Here is a 20,779-nt window from a genome sequence, read left to right as displayed (position 1 = left end):
ACGCGCCGGCGCCGCCACATGTCGGCTGAGGCGCCGTCGGAGAGACGGCCCGGCAGCAGGGCCTGGCGCAGCGCCGACCGCGGGCGTGTGTATCTGCCAGTGGCGGCCCGGGACCCCCGGCTCGATCCGGCGACACGGACGCCGCGACCCGCTACCGCCCCGCTCGTGTCGTTCGAAGGTAGCCGACTCAGTCAATGTAAGAGCCGGTGTGTCGTGTTACATGTTGCAACACAGGGCCGGCAAAACGATTTTCCAGGATCGAGGCGATCGTTACGATGTCTGTCCTCGACCTTCGGTGTCCGGAAGAAATTTTACAGCGTCCGATGACCCGGAAAATAATTCCGCCCGAGTGTTGTATGCGTCATACCAAATGCTGTTTTGTCATAGCGCATGGAGATAATTTTTAGAGCGCTCTTCCAATTACGCTTGGGTCAAGACAATGGAGAAGAAGATCATGATAAGAGAATGGCAGAGCCTATGCGGTCTAGCCGTAGTAGTGGAGTCGCCATCTTCGACCACCAGTGTTATGAGCACTAAAAATTTCCGGAGTTTCACCATTTTATCACAAATACCACTCAACATCAAGCGCCACTCTAGTGATTGCAAAGCTCCAAGGTCTTTTTTCACTGCTTTCACAAACTTAGTCTGAAACCGTGTCTGCAAATTCCAGTCGTGGTGTTGTCCGAATACATGTTTACTCGTGAATTCCTTTAAAAAGTTCGGCCCGCGGTAAAAAAAAAACACTGCGGTAAAACTTTTCACCGCGCGCACGGGCCAATGAAGAAGGTGTATGCCAGCATACGGCAATGTACATTAGCAGCCACGCGATCTGACCTAGCACCACCTCACACCAGACACGGCCGTCTGTTACGACGGGTTTCGTGTCGTTCGGACGCGGGGCAGCTGACTGGACTACGTCTGAGCGTGCCGTAGCCGCCCCGCCCGTTTGGCGTACCGTTGACGGGCTGTGTGGTGCTACATCAGTGCTGCCGCCGAGCTCTAATTAATCATTTGAAAGGGGTGATTGTGAGATGGCGCGTCCCTGTACGCCCGTCAGCACTTATGACCTCGTGATCGAAAATTGCATTCAGATTATCAAGACTGCGGCTGCTCAAACTATTCCACTACAACTAAATGACACTGGTAGTAGCATACAACTTGTTATCGCATGTTGTTTTTCTGCTCCTACTTTGGTTGCGGAGGATCGCGTGGTGCAGCCGCAGCAGCTGTTCATCAGCCGCTTCGGCAGCATCACATGAAAAGTGACTTCTGCTTGCAAAGTGGCTGCACTATGTGGTCCCTTCAGCCGGAGTAAAGAAAAGAACAAAACAACACGCGACATGTAAACTTCGCAGCCATGAATCCGTAGTTGCTGTCGGGTTGGAACTGGAATACGACTATACCGTACGACTGGAATTTGAAAACACCTTTCGGACTGCATTTATTGTTGTGAAAACTTTGCGACCACTAGAGTAGTGCTTGTTGATAATTGGTATTTGTGGTAGACTGGTGTAGTTCTGAAAAGGTGTGATGTGGATTACGGTTTTTACACAAAGTACAAGCTACAGCTATACCGGACTACAATAAATCGCAGCCAAATTGTTGTTAAATGAGAGATAGATGTTTATCCTCCAATGAATAAGGCTATTAATACTGTCTTATCTATATGCATAATGCTCCCAGCAAATGCGCTAACAACTTACCCCACGAACGCATCGGTCCCGTCACTCCTTCATTGACCGTAAGGCCACTTACCTCTCTGACGTCACATACCCCCGATTCCATTCATTCTACTGATTGATATTGCATCGATTCGACTCTTTCCAGTAAGGCGGCTGCTGCATGCCTCGTGGCGCAGCTCCCAAGCCAACATTTCAAGCAAACGATGACGTCACGGGGTCACAGGACTTAGTGGTCACATAGCTGGATGACGGTACCCGGTGTGCGAGAGATTGTGAACTGATGTTTTTTGAAAGTTTCTGACAGAATACCGAGCATTGCGCAGTAAACAATGTTCGCAAACAATGCCTTCGCAAACAATGCTCGCAAACACTAGCGCCATAAACAATGTTCGCAAACAATGCCTTCACAAACGATGTTCGCATACAATACCCTCACAAACAATGTTCGCAAACAGCACCTTGACAAAAAACATGACGTCAATAGTAGCCGCGATCCTCAGAACTCACCCTGCGCGAAGCCGTTGAACTTGCACCAGAAGGCGCCGAGCACGAAGATGGGGTGAGTTATGTTGACCACCAGGTGGACCCACATGCAGAAGAGCACGATGCAGATGTCGGCCACGGCCAGGTTGACCAGGTAGGCGTTGATGGCCGAGCGCATGTGGATGTTGGTGGCGGCGATGACGATCACGCTAATGTTGCCAACCAGCGAGCCGACGAACACCAGCGCATACGCCACTATCTGCCGGCGGAAACGCACGGGAGGTGACGTCACGACCACGGTCGTGGTGATCAAGGAACACGCGGAGAGGAGTACGGTGACGTCACGCCAGGGATCTCGCTGTTGTTGGGGCTTTACGACGCACTCAGCTGACGAGGCTATATGACTTCGTCTGTTTTTCGCCCTGGTAGGAAGGGCGGACACCATGGGGAATCGAACCCCGTACCTTTGGTTTCCCAAACGAGCAGTGGTTAACGCAGACGTGTTAATCTCTACGCTACAAGCACCCTCCAGGAAGATCCTTATGGATTCGTTCACGTAGGAGGCAACTGCTCTCTCCTCAGTGTCGCGCATGTTCTAGACCGCGGGTGCGACGGAGCTGAATCGCAGTCGTCCGTGTGAGTTGGATCGCAGTAGTAGCAACTGGTCAGGGGACGGGTTATCAACAAGTGGCGACGGAGGCGTTCGTGCCTCACATTATTGATCGATGAGACGCCACGCGCTGCGTGGCACGAGACAGGTCAGAACAGATGTCCGCTGCCACCATCCAGATTATGCCAGAAACGAAGCTGGACACCTGGACGAGCTGGACAGGAGGCTGAACGAAAAGGAAGTTGGACGCCTTAGGCCACTGATGTAGTGTGTTTGGCCGATGCGGCGGAAGGTGTACCGTTTATAAGGATTTAGCCAAGGGAAGCCCATTGGTCCAAAATGTGCGTGCTAACTCAAGAAAAAGTCTTGCTTGAGAGGCGGCCGGCCCCACGCTGGTCAGGGCTGCAGCCGACAAAATCGATCTTTTTCCGACGATTTAAGATTTTGGCAATGATGACCAGTGTTACGAAAAACGCAAATATTAGGGATAGATATCGTTCACAATAAACAGGGCTAGCCAGTCGCGTAACTTTCGCGGCCCAATCGGCAACTCCTTTTATTGGAGGTCGGTTTCAAAGAGTGGTTCAAACCTTGGTTGCCTTCCGGTCGATCACGGGCTCACCCATGGGTCCGGCAGTTTGAAATCCCCTGTGTGATTGTAGGTGGTACGTTTGCCTACACCGAGCAGCTGATTTTACGTCTTCATCCGCCATGTTTGCTGAGATTCCACACCAATCATTAAATCCCCAAAACGGGCGCATCCATCTTCTGCGCACGACAGCCGGTGCCCGTCCACACACATCGACCCACTTTTTTGTCAAAATTGTCCGTTGTCTCCGACGTCATAATCTGTTTGTCTAATATCACTGCGGCGGCACTGGTCATGGAGATCTAGATTCAGTTTTTGGCCAAGCTGTTCAGCTTTTTTCAATTGGAAAATTTTGCCTTTTCACGTTCATGGAGCTCCGTAAAGTTGCATGCATATTCATCATACTAAGCACCTTGCTTGTCGATGCCGAACCATTCACACCGCACCAATATTGCAGAGATGCGCTCCATGTTGATGAACACTGTATAAGCCTGCCATAAATGGCTGGAAATATATCCGTTACTGGAAGGCGTGACGGCGTGGCCTGGCTCGGCCGGCCAGGGCAGGGCAGGGCAGGACAGGGCAGGGCAGGGCAGGGCAGGGCAGTACCGGGCAGGGTAGGGCAGGGCAGGGCAGGGTAGGACCGGGCAGGGCAGGACCGGCCAGGGCAGGGCAGGGTAGGGCAGGGCAGGGTAGGGCAGGGCAGGGCAGGGTAGGACCGGGCAGGGCAGGACCGGCCAGGGCAGGGCAGGGCAGGACCGGCCAGGGCAGGGAAGGCGGCCAGGGCATGGCAGGGCAGGACAGGGCAAGACAGGGCAGGGACGGCAAACTTCAATATTTTGTTAAACCTAAGCTAAGTCAAACTCGCTCGATGTGCGGTCTCTGTCACCATCACAGCTGTGGGGTTATACAACAGCGTGTGCAGGCGGCATGCAATCAACAAAAACTGGTGGTTCCTCCGCTCTGGCAGCATTCCTAAATTGTGCAGAAAAATGGCAACGCGCTGGACCGTGAGTTCAAGCCTCAAACACAGCTCTAAACACTGCGCTTAATTAACGCTAAACACGTGGGACAAAACTCGTCCAATGCATACAGCCGGCATTACAATGAGGTGCAGAGGGTACACTGAAAACATCTCGATTCTCTCCCAAATGAGAAAAAAGGTGTAAATAATGAAAGCATCAGCATGCGTTCCACACAGGCCAAATGAATATGCACCAGGCAGCCTCACTGACGCTGTTTTCTCCCGCTATTTTCCATCACAAACCCATGCATTCCTAAAGGCCGCAATCAGGGCCCACAAAAGCCCCCGGGCGGAAGACGCCGGCTGTGTCTGTCACGTGCTCCAATGGCCGCAGGGAACGGTGCGCTATGATTGCCCCCTGCTGCGGTAGCCTGCGCCGCACTACGCCTAGTTCTTCGGAACGACCCCCGAGCTGCCGTAAATGCAGATCGTACGCCAAAATACGCGGACTGCGAATCCCACGGGACGGAACGCGCTGGCGCATCCGCAGCCAGACGCGTTTGGAAGGAGGGGGAGAGGTCAGCAGAGCAGCGGAACTAGGAGCCAGATGACTGGCGCGACTCCCAGGGGGGGGAGTGTATTGACCATGCCGCTGAAAGGGTTTTAGAAAATCGTTCTGTGCGCAGCAAGGCGACTCCTTTTATTTGGTAAGGAAGAGCTACTTCTTTGCATTCGTAACTTAAAGGACTTCGCCTAGTAATCCTCGCAAGCGTTGGCAAACACATACTGAAATTCGCTGACGGAGAACTTGTACTGCTTCAACGGGACATCATGTTCTCAAGCTGGCAACAGTGAGCACTTTTTAGCCCGATCCGTCCAATTTCAACGAATTTAGTAGGCTAGTGGTCCTCATATAAAAATCGTCGTCCATCACGATTTCATTCTAGGTGGCCTTGAAATCAAGGTTATAGATAATGCAAGGTCAATAATTTTTACAATCGTTGCATGATTCACATATCCACAACTTCGCCACTGATCGTCACAGAAAGAAGTAATTGACGTGATTCGATGCAGGAATGTTTTAGCCGGCACAAATGCGTCATTTATGTTCCGTTGGCCTGGCAGTGGCCTTCGGTCTAACTACGCAAAAGTAGCCATTATGGGGCCTTTGTACTCTTCGTGCCCTCGGATCGTTGTGAAAATGGAATACAATAGATGCCCGCGTCTGGTATATGCAACAAACGAGGCAATAAGCTTATTTAAGGGAATGCTTCGCATTTGAATCAGTCCGTTAAATTTAGGGAAATTCTTCACATTTCACATTTGAAGATATTAAGGCAAGCATCAGACAGGATGAAACAAGCTCACTGAAAACCATTGGTGTACTTTTTAAGATGAAAGGACTGCTCTAGACAGCACGATTTTCTGTTTAATAAATATGCTCTGCAGTGCATCAAAGGCTGATTACGTCATCTTACTTTGTACAACATTGACTGACAGCCAATTGACGGCCGTCTTACCTGGAAATCGCGCTCACGAACGCCAGATATGAACGCCTCGACATTCATATTCTTCTTGGCCTTGATCACCGCACGGCTGATGGAATAGCCGGATTTAATGGCGTTGTTATGACGTCATGAATTCCAAGGCGACTTTGAAACACTCCCTGATATACCTTTCCCTATTTTCGCGGGCGTTTAGCTAAAAAACTAGAGGGGCTTAGGTCATAAGAAGGACAGGATTATGAACAGCACCGAAAGGTCTCCAAGACGGCTGTTTCAGGTCAAAACCCCACATAAATATGGAACACACTCCTCGACTTCTGCTTGTTTCATGTGCATCCACTCCGGCCGTGGAGCAAATTTCAGCCCGAGGGTTACAGGCTTGAATCTCACGGATCGCGTGCGTTATCACCGCATAGACGCAACCAACGGTGCGATTCAGGCACACCGGCCCCTTTCAATACGTAGCATGGTCCAATTCCACTATGGTGGCGATATCGCTGGGAGCGTGGGACGCTCTTGGACTAATAACCCGCCTGGCTTGCCCTTTGTCTCTCTGAAGCTGTTATTAAATCGGACGACTTTGAAGTTCGTGCACGTGGAGAGATACAGCACCTGAAATTTATCCCGTTTTAGAAAGATCGTTGTTTTTCAACGCCTTTCCAGATCAAATGCATTACTTTCTCCTCGCATCCAACGTTGCTCTGAAATAGCTGGCAGGATGTGGTTCTTCAGTCAATACTTCAGTAAAGATTCGTTGAGTTCCCTCCGGGTTACAAAGTCGAGAGAATCGGCACATGTTCCGAAGTGTTTCTAAATAGAGCATGCTGCAGTATTCAGGAATGCCACTTTTCGCAATTTATCCGATACAGAGTTGGAAATAACGACGTCAGTGACGTCAACGCGGCTGTCCATTTCGCAGCTGAAACCGTTATTGGCGCCATAAGCTTACTGATAACGGTTCTTTATGCCTGCCGCCGCCAGGCAAGGTGTTCTTATTTGGCCCCTCTGATATCTGGACCAGCCTCCCCTCCAGCTGGGCCGTCAACTAGAGCTAGCTGTCAGGGCAAGCTCACGATCAGCTCCGGCTTTACCAACTGCAGCAGTGCTCAGGCACAGACACGTATCAAGGCCAGCTCAGGATCAGCCTCGGCCTTACCAACTGCAGCAGTGCTCAGGCACGGACACGTATCAAAGCCAGCTCAGGGTCAGCCTTGGCTTTGCCAACTGCAGCAGTGCTCAGGCACAGACACGTATCAAAGCAAGCTCAGGATCAGCCTCGGCTTTGCCAATTGCAGCAGTGCTCAGGCACAGACACGTATCAAAGCCAGCTCAGGATCAGCCTCGGCTTTGCCAATTGCAGCAGTGCTCAGGCACAGACACGTATCAAAGCCAGCTCAGGATCAGCCTCGGCTTTGCCAACTGCAGCAGTGCTCAGGCACAGACACGCGTCAAAGCCAGCTCAGGATCAGCCTCGGCTTTGCAAACTGTAGCAGTGCTCAGGCACAGACACGTATCAAAGCCAGCTCAGGATCAGCCTCGGCTTTGCCAATTGCAGCAGTGCTCAGGCACAGACACGTATCAAAGCCAGCTCAGGATCAGCCTCGGCTTTGCCAACTGCAGCAGTGCTCAGGCACAGACACGTATCAAAGCCAGCTCAGGATCAGCCTCGGCTTTGCCAACTGCAGCAGTGCTCAGGCACAGACACGTATCAAAGCCAGCTCAGGATCAGCCTCGGCTTTGCAAACTGTAGCAGTGCTTAGGTGCAGACACATCGGGCCCGCCAATGCAAAGTCGCCCTTCTACCACCGTTTACGGGCGACGCTGCTTTTTATTCAGAAAATGCCTTTCGCCTGTAATGCGGAGGACTGCGGCACACATGCGTATGTCTGCTTGCGTTTTCCATGCAAGAAACAGCACTTGAAAGAACACAGTTGGACGCTTTTTTACAGGGCTTTCTTCAAAAGACCCAACAGGCATTGTCAATACAGGTTAGCTGCAATCTCAGGGCAAGCAAAGATACAACAGACACTGCCAAAACAGGTTAACTGCAATCTCAGGGGAAGCAAAGACACAACGGGCACTGTTAATGCAAAGACCGCGGGGCATGTCGCCATTCTTGAGACAAGCAACACCACAGTCATAGGAATGCGATTTCACCTGGGAGGAATAGTTCCATCTTTAGACAGCAATGGGGCACGTAGAAATGCCAGATGTCATCCAGCTGTTATATGGATGTGTGTGCCTGTTGTTATTACTTCTGAGTTTAATCTTGGCTTTACTGATGTGCACGCAAGCGACCCAGGAGAAGAATGAAAGCAACACTCCTCTGGGTAAGCGTCGTCTGTCCTCAGCGATCTGGGTTAACACTCCTCAAGCTCCTCTCCCCCGACCATGGAACGCACCCAGAAGTGCAGGCAGAGTCATCACATCAGACAGTCACGCAGGCGGAGTCATCACACCAGACAGTCACGCAGACGGAGTCATCACATCAGACAGTCACGCAGACGGAGTCATCACATCAGACAGTCACGCAGGCGGAGTCATCACATCAGACAGTCACGCAGGCGGAGTCATCACACCAGACAGTCACGCAGGCGGAGTCATCACACCAGACAGTCACGCAGGCGGAGTCATCACACCAGACAGTCACGCAGGCGGAGTCATCACACCAGACAGTCACGCAGGCGGAGTCATCACACCAGACAGTCACGCAGACGGAGTCATCACATCAGACAGTCACGCAGGCGGAGTCATCACGCCAGACAGTCACACAGGCGGAGTCATCCCACCAGAGAACATTGCCTGCTCACGACTGATTGAAGCCAGCTGATTCTCGAGCGGCTGACTCTAATGCCAGCTAATTCTCAAGCGGTTGACTGTGAAGCCAACTGATTCTCAAGCTGCTGACTAAAGCCAACTAATCCTTAAGGGGCCGACTAAAGCCAGCTGATTTTCAAGCGGCTGACTAAAGCCAGCTGACTCTCAAGCGGCTGACTAAAGCCAGCTGATTCTCGAGCGGCTGACTCTAGTGCCAGCTACTTCTCAAGCGGTTGACTGTGAACCCAACTGATCCTCAAGCGACTAACTAAAGCCAACTGACCCTCAAGCGGCCGACTAAAGCCAGCTGATTCCCAAGCGGCTGACTGCAGCCATCCGATTCGAGTCCAGGTCGGCTCCAGATCGTCTCCATGCGCCTGTCTGGGGCGGGGATCTGACCCTTGTACGCCTGTCTCGGGTCAGCCGACCCCACCCAGACACGCCAGCTCTGTGCCAGCGGGACGAACCCCTGAACGGTCGCCGCTCCTGAAGGTCAATCGGTCGGCTCGGCGACAGACGAGTTCGGAGGCCGCTCGCTCGCCGAACGGCCGCCATTCGCTGCCGCCAGTCAATCTGGGGCGGGTCATTGTCTCGCTGTGCTAGCCGGCGGCCAGGGGCGGCCGAGGGCCGGCGGGGCCGGCGGGGCGCACGTGACGGCCTCTGGCTACGTCCGCCCCCCCCCCCCCCCCCGGCCCCGGTCGTGGAGCGGATGATGGGCCGCGGTCCGGGTCAGAAGAGAGGCGGAGGGGGGGGGGGGGGCTTCTGGGACGCCACGCTTGGAGGGTGAGTTCCGGGCCTTGGTCTGCGCCTGGCCGAGCTCTGGATCGTGTTTGGACTCTGACTTAAAATTGACTCAAGGAGTTTTGAGTGTCGGTCTCAAGTGGGTCGATTCATTTTTCAGTTGAATCAGATTCGGACGAAAATGTGTAATCATGAACTCGAACTCAAACCCAAGACAAAGACCTTGGCGACCTGCACCTGGATTCAAAAATTCCAGAAACCTAGATTCTAGATACGCCCAGTTCTAGACCCGGATTAAAAACCTCCCATTCCAAACTAATTCACTGCACACGAAGCGCAAGGTCATCTAGGTCAAGATCATCTAGGTCAAGGCATTCGGGTCAGCAGTTGTGCTGCACGGAAGCTGTTACCAGTGAGGCTGCACGCCAAGAAACTCTCACTTGAACAGTAAGCCAAGTCTTTGGCTGGCGTGGCCTGAACATCCCACTTTTCAAACTTTTCCATCCTTCCTAACACTGATCGCGACAGCATTCCAGACGCTGATCGCGATGTTCTTCCTGACACTGACCGCAACGCCACACAATTTTGAAAAAGAAGCACAGCTCAAGCTGCACAGCACACGATTCAGGGCATTGCGCAGAAGGCGTTGGGTTACACATGATCAACCTGCAACATTACAATTGGACAGGGGTGCCGCCATCGGGGTGGGGAGGGGGCGAGGAGGGCGAGGGGGACGCGTCTCCCTCTACTGTTGGGCGGGGGGAGGGGCAGCTTCCATCCTAACGATCTTCTTACAAGAAACAAATTATTCACAAAAATGTTCACCAAGGTGCCCATACTCACAGTTTTTGCCGCAATGAGGGCTCCTTATATCGGTAGGATCACATCACTATAAAGCTAGTATGATCCTACTAAGATCCAAAAGACCGTTCGGCGATATTGACCCTATGCCGTCCGGGTACATTAACTGCCATCCGCGGCTGGATTTCAAAGCCGAATTAGGATGTTCTTGGATCTTTACGTGCCTGCAGCCTATCAATATGCGGTCGTTTTAAGAGAAAGCTGAAAATTAATGCTGCGTTGTAGTAATCGTGCTGCAATGCAATATGCTTAATTCTCCAGGTACGACTGCTGTTCTTGTACGCTCTGTAAGCGGCCATCGCGTGTTGTCGGCACCTCCACTGCCGTGTTTTTCCAGGAGCTTTAGAACGCAAACAGATGAGCCTTGCAATTTTTGTGCATGTTTTCTGTACTTAGTCCATACGCTATCGGACCAACGACCAGCAAATATCAATGACGTCTTCAAAGAAAGCTGTTGCACAGGCACTTGAAACCTGTAGAACAGTGCAAACGAAAATGCGAAGTGGTTGTCTACGCGCGCGCTTATAAGTGACTTCTCCGGGCCACCACAATCTGGCCAACACATTACCGGCCGGCCATCACCACAGTCAACGACGCACCGTAATGACGCACAAAGGTATTGTGAACCTTGCATCGCTTTTTGTACACAGCATGACGCCTATATATTTTTTGCCGCGGACACTTAAAAAACTCTTACAGGAAACACCCAGAGAATGATTTTTTGTTCCCCGGCCGCCGTAGTGCGTCATAACAAACGCCTTTCATGATAATGCTAGCATATGATGTTCTCTCCACTCATTACCGTTCTCCTGGAATTACATGATGAATGTTAAAGGTATACTTTTACCCAGCATCATTGTACCTTTGAACAATCGCCTTTAAAGCAGCATGGATGTGGTCAAGTTTTGATTTGAAATGAGGGCAAGGTCTCAGCCGGGCTCGACCGGGGGCCGTCCCCGCAGTGTCCGCACCTCCTGCCAGAGTGAGAGGCAGGCAACACCATGGCGCCCCAGCAGCTGAGCGCGCCGTAAAGCCAAAATGACGATGACGACGGCCGAGCAGAAATCCTTCCTCTTGATGTGCCTGGGGCTACGCAAAAAAAAAAAACGAATCGCGAGGTGGAGCACCGCAAAATTTCAAGCTTTTGTCTTCAATTCTAGCTAGTACCATCCATTTTGTACAGCGGAGAAATTTTGAAGTTCAAAGCGAGCCACTGCGATGGCAGAGACTATCCTCACGTCAAAGTCTAAAAGCTAGAACCTTATAACTTGCTTAGGTATGGACAGATTCGGTGAATATCGCAGAAGTGTCCTGTTATGTGTTTCATGTGAATTTACTGTTTTTTTTTAATCTTTGTGTGCTACGTGCTCGCCTTCACAGGGATCAAAGGATCCAATTCATGCCGCAGCCGCTTTTCCCAGCCTAAACGCATCGAATCAAAAGAACGCTCGACAGCGTTAAGGACCGCACCATAAGCGGTGGTGATGCAAACCTGGAAGGTGTATGTGAGCTATGGGTTCCCCAAGCAGCGAATCGTTTTGGTATTTTATGACCACCGTAATAAATGGTCAGGTTTACTCTCGTTATCGTCTTTACATAAGCAAACCAAAAACTTATGGAATCGGGCGTTCCAGCCATGGTGTAGCTGCGGGGTAAAAATGCATGAAACATCACACTACGAAACTTTTGCCACTTAACATACACACGTTCATGTCCTGATACCTAATATGGCGGCCTGGTCTAGATGGCAATATGATGAGAAGGAGTGGTGCTGTTGCTGGTGCTGGTGGAACTACAACACTGCGATTATATCCTTCCGCAGACATGGAGCGATGGGCTTCGCCCCACGTTGAGAAGGCAAGGGGATGATAGCCATTTGGATTATTTATTTCTAGTCAATGCCCAAAGGGCCAATCTTAAAGCTTCAGAAAGCTGTGGGTCTCAGCCCCTGCCCCATAACAGCCCCATAACAGCCCCTGCCGGGAACATATGCCTTTGTTTCCGCATACCCATGCTTTACGCTTACGGCGGTGTCACTCAGGACAATTGAGCAATCTGCACAGCAATGAGCCTTTACAGTAACGCCAGCTATTATAAAAGAATGCATGGACGACGATGAATGCATGATTGCCTTGGTGCTCGTTCTCGCTTAAGCCTTTGGAGGTAACCTATATATATTATATCATAGATTGTTAAGGATTGCAACCAGGAAGTTCCGGTTTATTGCTCTACGAATTTCGTTCACAACCAGGCTGCTGCGTGCTTTCCGTTTATGAACGACTTGAGCTGAACCGCAGTTAATCGAAGTTCCACATTTGACCAACACAAGCTCCACAACTCATCTTACTACTAAACTAAACTACCAACCACCGAACTACCTACTGAAATATTAGAACACTAGTCTGAACGGTTGATCCATTTCTATAACCTATGATGCAATTCCATTCACGCAGTTAAAAATTCAACGGTCCATGTTTTACAATGGTTGATTGATGTGTTTGCTGTTTACTGTGCTAAGCGACTGGGGCTGCTTTTTCCTTTGGTTTAAAAATGCTTGTGCCGGCAGCGAAGTGACGTTATCAAACCATACAAACTCTGCCCAATTTGTCGCTGCTATTCAGTGGGTTGTTTGCGACAAATTAAACCAAACCTCTCAGCAAATTGTGCTGAGGCGAGCGTTGGATGCTTCCAGAAAAAGGGAAGATAAATGTTTTGTTTTCTAACGAATGCTATCCAGTACTCTTTTAACGCGCCAAGAGAGCGTTATTGATACCTCCTGCTGTGAAATTGACTTTCTTAGGTAAAAAGTGTGAAGCATTTAGTTTCGTTTTCTTCTTTCGCGTCAACCATAAAGTTCCTTTTCGCAAACGATACCAATGAGCTAAAAATACCCTTGATTTCCCTGAGCGCATGACATATGCAGTTGCCGTCATCGCCCGATCTGACCGCTCTACCAATATCACGCAAATTTCCACGCGGTACAGAGCCGGTAGCTTCATGACTTGCGGTAGAGATTACGAGTGAACATCCACGAACAAAAATCCGAAGACCGCCTCAACAATCATCCGGTCTTCGCTACTTGTTTCCAAGTCGCTCTTCGCGGCGTCATGGTGGTACCATATCACATAAAGCCAACAAGAAAATGTTCTCAACAGATTGACGCCCTGGGTTCATTCGGCTGGGAAGCATCTCATTGACATGTGCTCGATTGGTGATATTTGGGGTGTGCATGAAGGTCACTTGCATGATTAGGCGGACGTTGTGACATTGACGACACAGAAAGCACAGCTATTTTCTACGCCTGTACTCGAGGCAAATGCTGCCTTGTTTAGAAGTCCACCAATCGGTTCAAGTTTATTTAGAGCCGGAAGTACATAAGTCTGCCGGTGGCACGCGACAAACATGAAAAAGAGTCGCCCATTAAGGGAATGTTTCACATTCGCGCGGAGTTTTGCACTGAGAAAACATCTTGAAGATCATTCAGCGCAGTTCATAGTCCTGCCATTCTCAAGACCCAAAACCCTTCAGTTTCTGATCTACACGTCCTCGAAGATGTGAAGACTTCTCCGGGAAGATTTTTTAAAGTCACCTAGGCATCCATGACGCCATAAAGCCGCTATTCAAATCGTGTCATTTCGACAGCCGTGCAGCGGTCAAGGCCAATAAAGATATAATGGTCATATCTGTCATTCGTGAGCACGACTTTCAGATACAACAATCCACGTTGCGTGAGGTGCGATGACGTAATCAAACAATGGCGTGTTGAGGGGCATATTTACTAAACAGAGAAATTGCTTTGTCTAGAACAGCCTTTTCCACTTAAGTATACCAATAGCTATAATGAGCCCATTTCATCAAATCAGATGAGTGTTTTAATATCTTTCAATGTGGAGCATTCCTTTAAAAAAGCGCCATAACGCAGCTGATAAATAGAAGTTAACACTCAAATTCAGGACAAATATGCAAGAAAGCCACGAGAAACGGCCGAAGCTCGAGCACATCTCGATATTTAGCTCAGCAAACACCGCCAGCACAGCCGCGGTCACCTCAATGGAGATTGAAGTACTTCAAGTGAGTACTTGGATGAGAATTTCGCACCGCTAGTTTGACAGCGCCCGACGACGCCTGGCGCCCGACGCGCCCGGCGCCCGACCACGCTCGACGCCCGACGCCCGACGCGCCCGGCGCCCGACGCGCTCGACGCCCGACGCCCGACGCGCTCGGCGCCCGACGCCTGGCGCCCGACGCCTTTGGCACCCGACGCCTGGCGCTCGACGCGCTCGGCGCCCGACGTCTGGCGCCCGACGCGCTCGGCGCCCGACGCCCGACGCGCTCGGCGCCCGATGGTGTCTGGCGCCCGGCGCCTTTGGCACCCGACGCCTGGCGCCCGACGCGCTCGGCGCCCGATGACGCCTGGCGCCCGACGCGCTTAGCGCCCGACGTCTGGCGCCCGACGCCTGGCGTCTGACGCTCTCGGCGCCTGGTTTTAGCTGTAAGGACCGGCGCCGCTCGGTTTGTTGGAAACCGCAGCCCTGCCCATCGGTGTTCTTGTGTCGATGTTGCGAGCACGCAAGCTCAAAATATTTTTTAAGCATGCTGTTGCATTAGTTGATTATGCTAAGAATGGATACCCTTGGGCAAACATTCACTTTATTGAACACTTATGAGACTCTTTTGACACGAAAGGAAACTCTGTTAGTAGTGTGTTCGACGCTCCGTTGACGCTCGATGCTATAGTTTGTAATATTTTGGCGTTTTGTAGTTTATATCCATATGTCATGATTTTTTCTCCAAAAATGCCGTTTTCAGATTTATAAGCTAGAAACATAACATTTCTTAAACCGAAATTGCAGCTCTTTGGATGTCAATTTTTTCATTCGGGATCTTGTTCTTGGCCGATGTGCAGTGTGAGAACCCGATCAAGTTTTCAATTTTTCTTCAATGCAGTCAAACTCCTTGAACGTTGCTGCCGCTACGTGGCTGGCGTAAGCTGCCGATCACCTTCATTGCGATATTGAGCGACATTGATCCACCGGCCTCTTGACTTCGACGCTTTCCTCCTTGGAGCTGTGTTGGGGCTGGACGTTGAGGTGCTGCGGTGGTGAATCGGTCGCGTGTAACGGTCATGAAGCCTCTACCACAGAGGTCCGGTTTTGGAAAACAGGTCTAGGGTACTGAGCAGTGGAAGCGGCTAAACCTGTCTCTAAAATACACAAAAAGCAGACTTCTCCCAGGATCTGACCTACTTTCTTCTCAAAATGAAGGAGCTGAAGTCTTCCCCGGCTGAATATGAAACAACACCGCTGCTCCAATACATTTCCTCGCTCTGTCTCTTCGGAAGATATCGTAGTTAATCGCTGCTACTCAGACAAATTAACGGCGTCAGCGAAAGTTTTAATTAAACCCGTAAACCAGCAAGAGGCCTTACTTGGTGAGACACGGGCGACGTGACAATCCATAACAAATTATTGTTGTATGTAGAATGTATAATTTCAAGCCCTGCGCTGTTCCCAACGGGCGGCTTTGGAGCCCTGAGAAACCTTAAGCCATTCTTGGCCACGTCGGTTTTTCATGTGAGGAGGGTCAAAGGGTCTGAAAACACGACAGGCAGGCAAAGACGTCTTCTGCCCAGCATCTGAGCGCAATTTCAAACAATATATGGCGAAGTGCCTCGCTGTTAAAGCCAACGAAGTCGAAAATGTTTGCATTATTCTTCGGTGTAATACATCAAGCCGAAAACTTGCAAAAAACGACCTATCTTGGGTGCACGTTGATAACAATCACTTGCGTCAAATACCTGTACGGTGATGGCAGCTCCGTCTTTCTCGAGTGTGGCTCCACCGCCTTGTGTTAGGTCGGTATAAAAAAGGAGAACGCGGCCTGGGCACTTGGCGTGGCGTCATGGCGTGACGTCTCACCGTATGGTGTCGTCACGTGACGTCTCATCCGTGACTCATGGCGTGACGTCTCACCGTAGCGTCGTGGCGTGACGTCCTCACCGCGTGGTGTCGTCGCGTGACGTCTCATCCGTGACTGCATGGCGTGACGTCTCACCGGTAGCGTCGTGGCGTGACGTCTCACCGCGTGGTGTCGTCGCGTGACGTCTCATCCGTGACTCATGGCGTGACGTCTCACCGGTAGCGTCGTGGCGTGACGTTTCACGCGTGGCGTCGTGGGCGTGACGTCTCACCCGTGACGTGGCCTGACAGGGACGGCGGCTTCCGCGGGAGTTGAGCCCCATACCTCCGGTTCCCTCAGGCGCGGCGCCTAACCACTGGGTTTCCGCCCCCCGAATTCCTGCTTTATGCGTTAAAAATAAGCAAAACACGCGACGGTAAAAGCGATCCATTAACTTGGATTCAATCAGAAGTACCCATCTTACGTACGTCTTTATCCCCAGAAGCAAAAGAACGATCCATAAGACGAACTGAAGCCCTCGAGTCCTAATTGTCGGGTTACCCCAAATAGTGGCCAAGTCCGCCCAACAAAATACGCTAGAAATCCATGGAAGCCAACAGCGTATTACTGCACAATCGGAACGGTCTGGCTGCCTTGGAGTTGGCGTCACCAAAACCCACAATGCAATCTACCCCAAGTTTACTGCATGTTTACCCTAAATGCAGCACCATCTGTATGAAATGCTATCAAATGCGATTTTGACGATAGCTATAAATGCAGCCAGTTTATTTGCTGGTAGAATTGCAAGTATGGGCTGCTCATTCCAGTCTCTCAAACTGATAGTGCGAGCATAACATGACGATGCGTCTCCCATTGCTAGTGATCAGTTTTGGAAACCATGAAAATGCCAAGAGCAACACGTACACCTCTGGTTATATGGTCATGATCGCCGGTGATCAAATAGGAGCTCGGGTATTTTGCCTGATATCATAGGACTATCAAGACAGATATCAAGACAGATACCTGTCTTCACGAAGGATTACGCGCAAAACTATTAACAGAGTTTAAAAAGAAGTTTTCAGCATCTATTTTCTAAGGACATCGCTTTATCACGATTTGGGCTAGACATGCTTGGCGACATTTGAAGAAAAAAATTAAACACGTCTTTTTTATAAGATTGCAATTGGAGATCGTGCTCTTGTGGGCATGCTTGACTCATATCTCTTCCTATCGAAATAATGCGAAATATTAAAAAAACATTAGGTGACATTTCTGCCGCAGAATCGACAAAACAGACTCTACTATCCTGCCCGCGTCGCCGTTCATGGGTGTGCAGCACTTCGAGACCTTGGCATCTGAGCATGATCCACGGTAACTGATCCTTGAGTTAAATGGTCCCCAAAGCCCGCCTTGCTCCACACAGCACCGATGCAAACATCAACGGTCAGCCGGCATCCATGGCGCTCGGCCGACTCACACGGCTGGTAGTCAGGCCTGATGTTCTCCTTGGATTTGGTGAATTATGCATGCTCACCTGTAAAAGTTGGCGAAGGCATGGACAGAAGAAGCAATTTTTTTCGGCAGCCCGTTCATATATACTGCACTTACTTTTAGATGGATAAATGTAGGTATGTTATTGATTGTCAATGAAATTTTGTGAAGACAGTCATTTCCTTGTCAAAGTGTTGAGCACCTACTTACACTTGATAGAGAATTTAAACGTATTTTAAATCTATAGTTGGTGATAAAATGCATTGATCAACGGTCAAAACGGCTAAAGCGATCTTTCAAGAGCTCATGGAATGCTTGATTATTGTGCGCATCAATCTAATGCGCTTCATTTCATCTAGGGTACTAATACAGCTTCAAAGCAACGTACGATACAGCATGGGGCCGGCTCTGCAATCCGGGTTTGCACAAGCAGAAAGTAAACATACGCTGCAAGGCTGCAAAGTGCATAGCAAATGATGATTGGCACAAATGCACCATGTTACGTAAAGCGCCAAGTGGACGAGTTAATATTCTCCCGTAGATGACGGCTCGTGGTTTAATGGATCGTGGCCACGCGGATAGCGGCTCGTCGAAAGGTGGATATAATTTCATCAGGAAGCAAGCCGTTTCGAAGGCTGCAGCCCTCATTATAATTTCTGGGTGATGTATGCCGATAGTTAAGTTGAATTATTCCGATCGGATGGGCGTAGGGAAGCCATATCGGTAAGAGACCTCTTCAGCTGTCATTTGTCGCTGCTTTGGCTTTGAGAATGGCCCAAACTTCTGGCGTCATCACTCTCCAGGTGTTCATAATGAGGATCAATGGAGGAAAGTTCTCGCGTTGGCTCAATCTTGAACCAACCTTTCAATAGCCTATTCCGCCCGGCGTAGGGAGTTTTGAAACTAAGCCAAGTTTGCTGTGATGATTTGGTTATGAATTGGGCCACGAAAACGGCGCCTCCCCATTGTTCTCTAGATGTTTTCCCGGCAGCGCAGCTGATGAGGATGCCTTCCTGGCTGGGGTCTTATCAGCGTTTGTAGCTTTACAGGAACTTACGCAGTCACGGAATCGCTTCCATAGGGGAAGAAATATCTTACTGTACGTGTGTAATGTAACCAAAAGAGCCGGAGCGCATCGGGCGGTTCAGACCAGGGCAGCGGTAGATAGAATGCATCTTTTTCTGAACAATCCAAATTTCCAATTGCCCATATGCCATAAATAACGTTACAACATAAAATAATGTCGCCGACCATCCTGTGTCCGCACCATACGTACGGTTGTGCATAAAGTACATGTTTTTTAATGATTCAAAGTTGTCTAATCAACCATATGCCATTCATAACATAACAACATAAAATGATGTCGCTGACCATCCAGTGTGTGCACCATATGTACGGTTATGCATTAACTATAAAAACATAAACAGCGATTAAATATGACTTCTTGTCGTAAATCTTTTTTACTTCCTGCTTGTGATTGCTAGTAATTCTAAACATAAGGGGGAAATGCGACGAAGACCGGATTTCGGCAACGACGGCATTCGCCTGGTAATAATGGCCTTAATCCGCATACAACCGACCAGCAGCGTAAGCGCAAAGTCCAACCGATTTCAACCATACAACAGTTATCATGCGATGTGTCTGTTGATTTGTGAAATGAGCAATTCCTCACTAAAGGGCAAACACTGCTCATGTTTGCAAATGCAATGGCATACATGCACGAAACATAGCAGCCAAGCGGCGTGTTTGCTGAAAAAGGCGAGGTGCAACGTGATGAATATCGCCACCGCCATTGCTGATGATCGCTCCCAAGCAGGCGCTGGGGTCCTCCAGGAAACCAGGGCTTGGGTACCCCAGGATTACAACAGATAGGATCCCCCAGCCGTGACCCCAGACATTCGGGATCCTCCTATCACATTCTCCAGATCCTCCAATCCAACCTAGCAGATCCTCCAGATCCTTCAATCCGACAGATCAGATCCTCCAGATTCTCCAATCCAACCCATCAGATCCTCCAGATCCTTCAATCTCATCTACCCTCTAGATAGGTGATCCTCGTGCCTTTTGAGGTTTAAAAAATAAAGCACTGGCCATTATCCAGACTAAAATTTCGGAAATCTAAGGAAAGCACGCACTCCATCACCACTCTCTTCCTCGCGCCCAGCACCCGCCATCCCGTGCGACGCTCGAGGCGTTAGTGAGAGGTTTCGATACCGGGCTATACAACCATACAGAGACAGTCCAACAGGGGCCCAGCACGTGCCGTCGGCCGAGCAGCAGTGGCACAGCCGCCGCCCCGCAGACAGACGGACCGGCGGACGCCCGCAGCCGGGTGATGCGCGTTCCGCGCCACATGGGCATCCCAGTTCAACTCACGTGTCGTCGCGACACGCCGGCGCTTACCTTCACAATGCTCTCCGGACTGAACTCCAGCGGCTTGTACTCCAGCGGGTACTCGTGACTGGCGAAGTCGAAGTCGCTGAACATGTCGGTGCCGGTGCGGTTGAAGCACATGTCGACGTCCATGGTGGCCGCGGAGTTGGGGCTCGGCTGACGTCACGACGTCGGCGCCGCAGCCGGGTCAGGTCAACACAAACCGCCCCTGAAAAAGGGCAGACAGCGTTTGAGATTGGGACTTCGCGGATCGCGGCGCTTGCAGAAAGACGGGACAGTTGTCTTCGGCGAATTCACCACAAAGGCGAGCCATCATCAAATTACACACCATACATAATGCGGTACGTTGCAGTACGTAGCAAATTGGGTATAGCACAACGGTAAGGACAGTAGGTGAACCCAGGCATATCCGTGAACCCAGTGGCTGGCATGACGTAACATCACAGCCTTTTATTTCATAGGCATCATTCTAAGTAACGTGCATGCACACAATATCAGGTTGCTTTCTGAGGGATGTGTGCTTTCAGCATCCAATAAACTACACTTGTATGTTGTTATCTTCCAATAGAACAGTGTAGCGTAAAATTGATGCAAAAATTACAGTTACACGCAGAGTGTGCAGTCTGAGCGTGAATAACAGACGCAATCGCCAATGACAACCGTTGACATGCCGCCCATCGATATAAAATATTGGTCACGTCGCAATATGAAATGTTGGTCACGTCGCAATATCAAGTGTTAGTC

General features: G+C 50.3%; 1 protein-coding gene across 1 annotated transcript in view; it reads right to left on the bottom strand.

Moving 5' to 3' along the window:
- LOC119093668 (QRFP-like peptide receptor) overlaps positions 1–20,167 on the bottom strand; it is a 38,252-nt gene extending 18,085 nt beyond the window's left edge. The window contains exons 1-2 of the mRNA XM_037216661.1: positions 20,045–20,167; positions 2,190–2,424 (exon numbers count right to left, since the gene is read on the bottom strand). Of these exons, the coding sequence (XP_037072556.1) occupies positions 2,190–2,424; positions 20,045–20,167 (358 nt within the window). The remainder of the gene's footprint in view (positions 1–2,189; positions 2,425–20,044) is intronic.
- Positions 20,168–20,779: the final 612 nt, after the last annotated feature.

Source organism: Pollicipes pollicipes, unplaced genomic scaffold, assembly GCF_011947565.3.
Source record: "Pollicipes pollicipes isolate AB1234 unplaced genomic scaffold, Ppol_2.1 Scaffold_1600;HRSCAF=1878_pilon_pilon_pilon, whole genome shotgun sequence".
Classification (NCBI taxonomy): Eukaryota; Metazoa; Arthropoda; class Thecostraca; order Pollicipedomorpha; family Pollicipedidae; genus Pollicipes; species Pollicipes pollicipes.
Note: the sequence above shows the minus strand (reverse complement) of the source record. Positions and strands in the feature narration are given on the sequence as shown.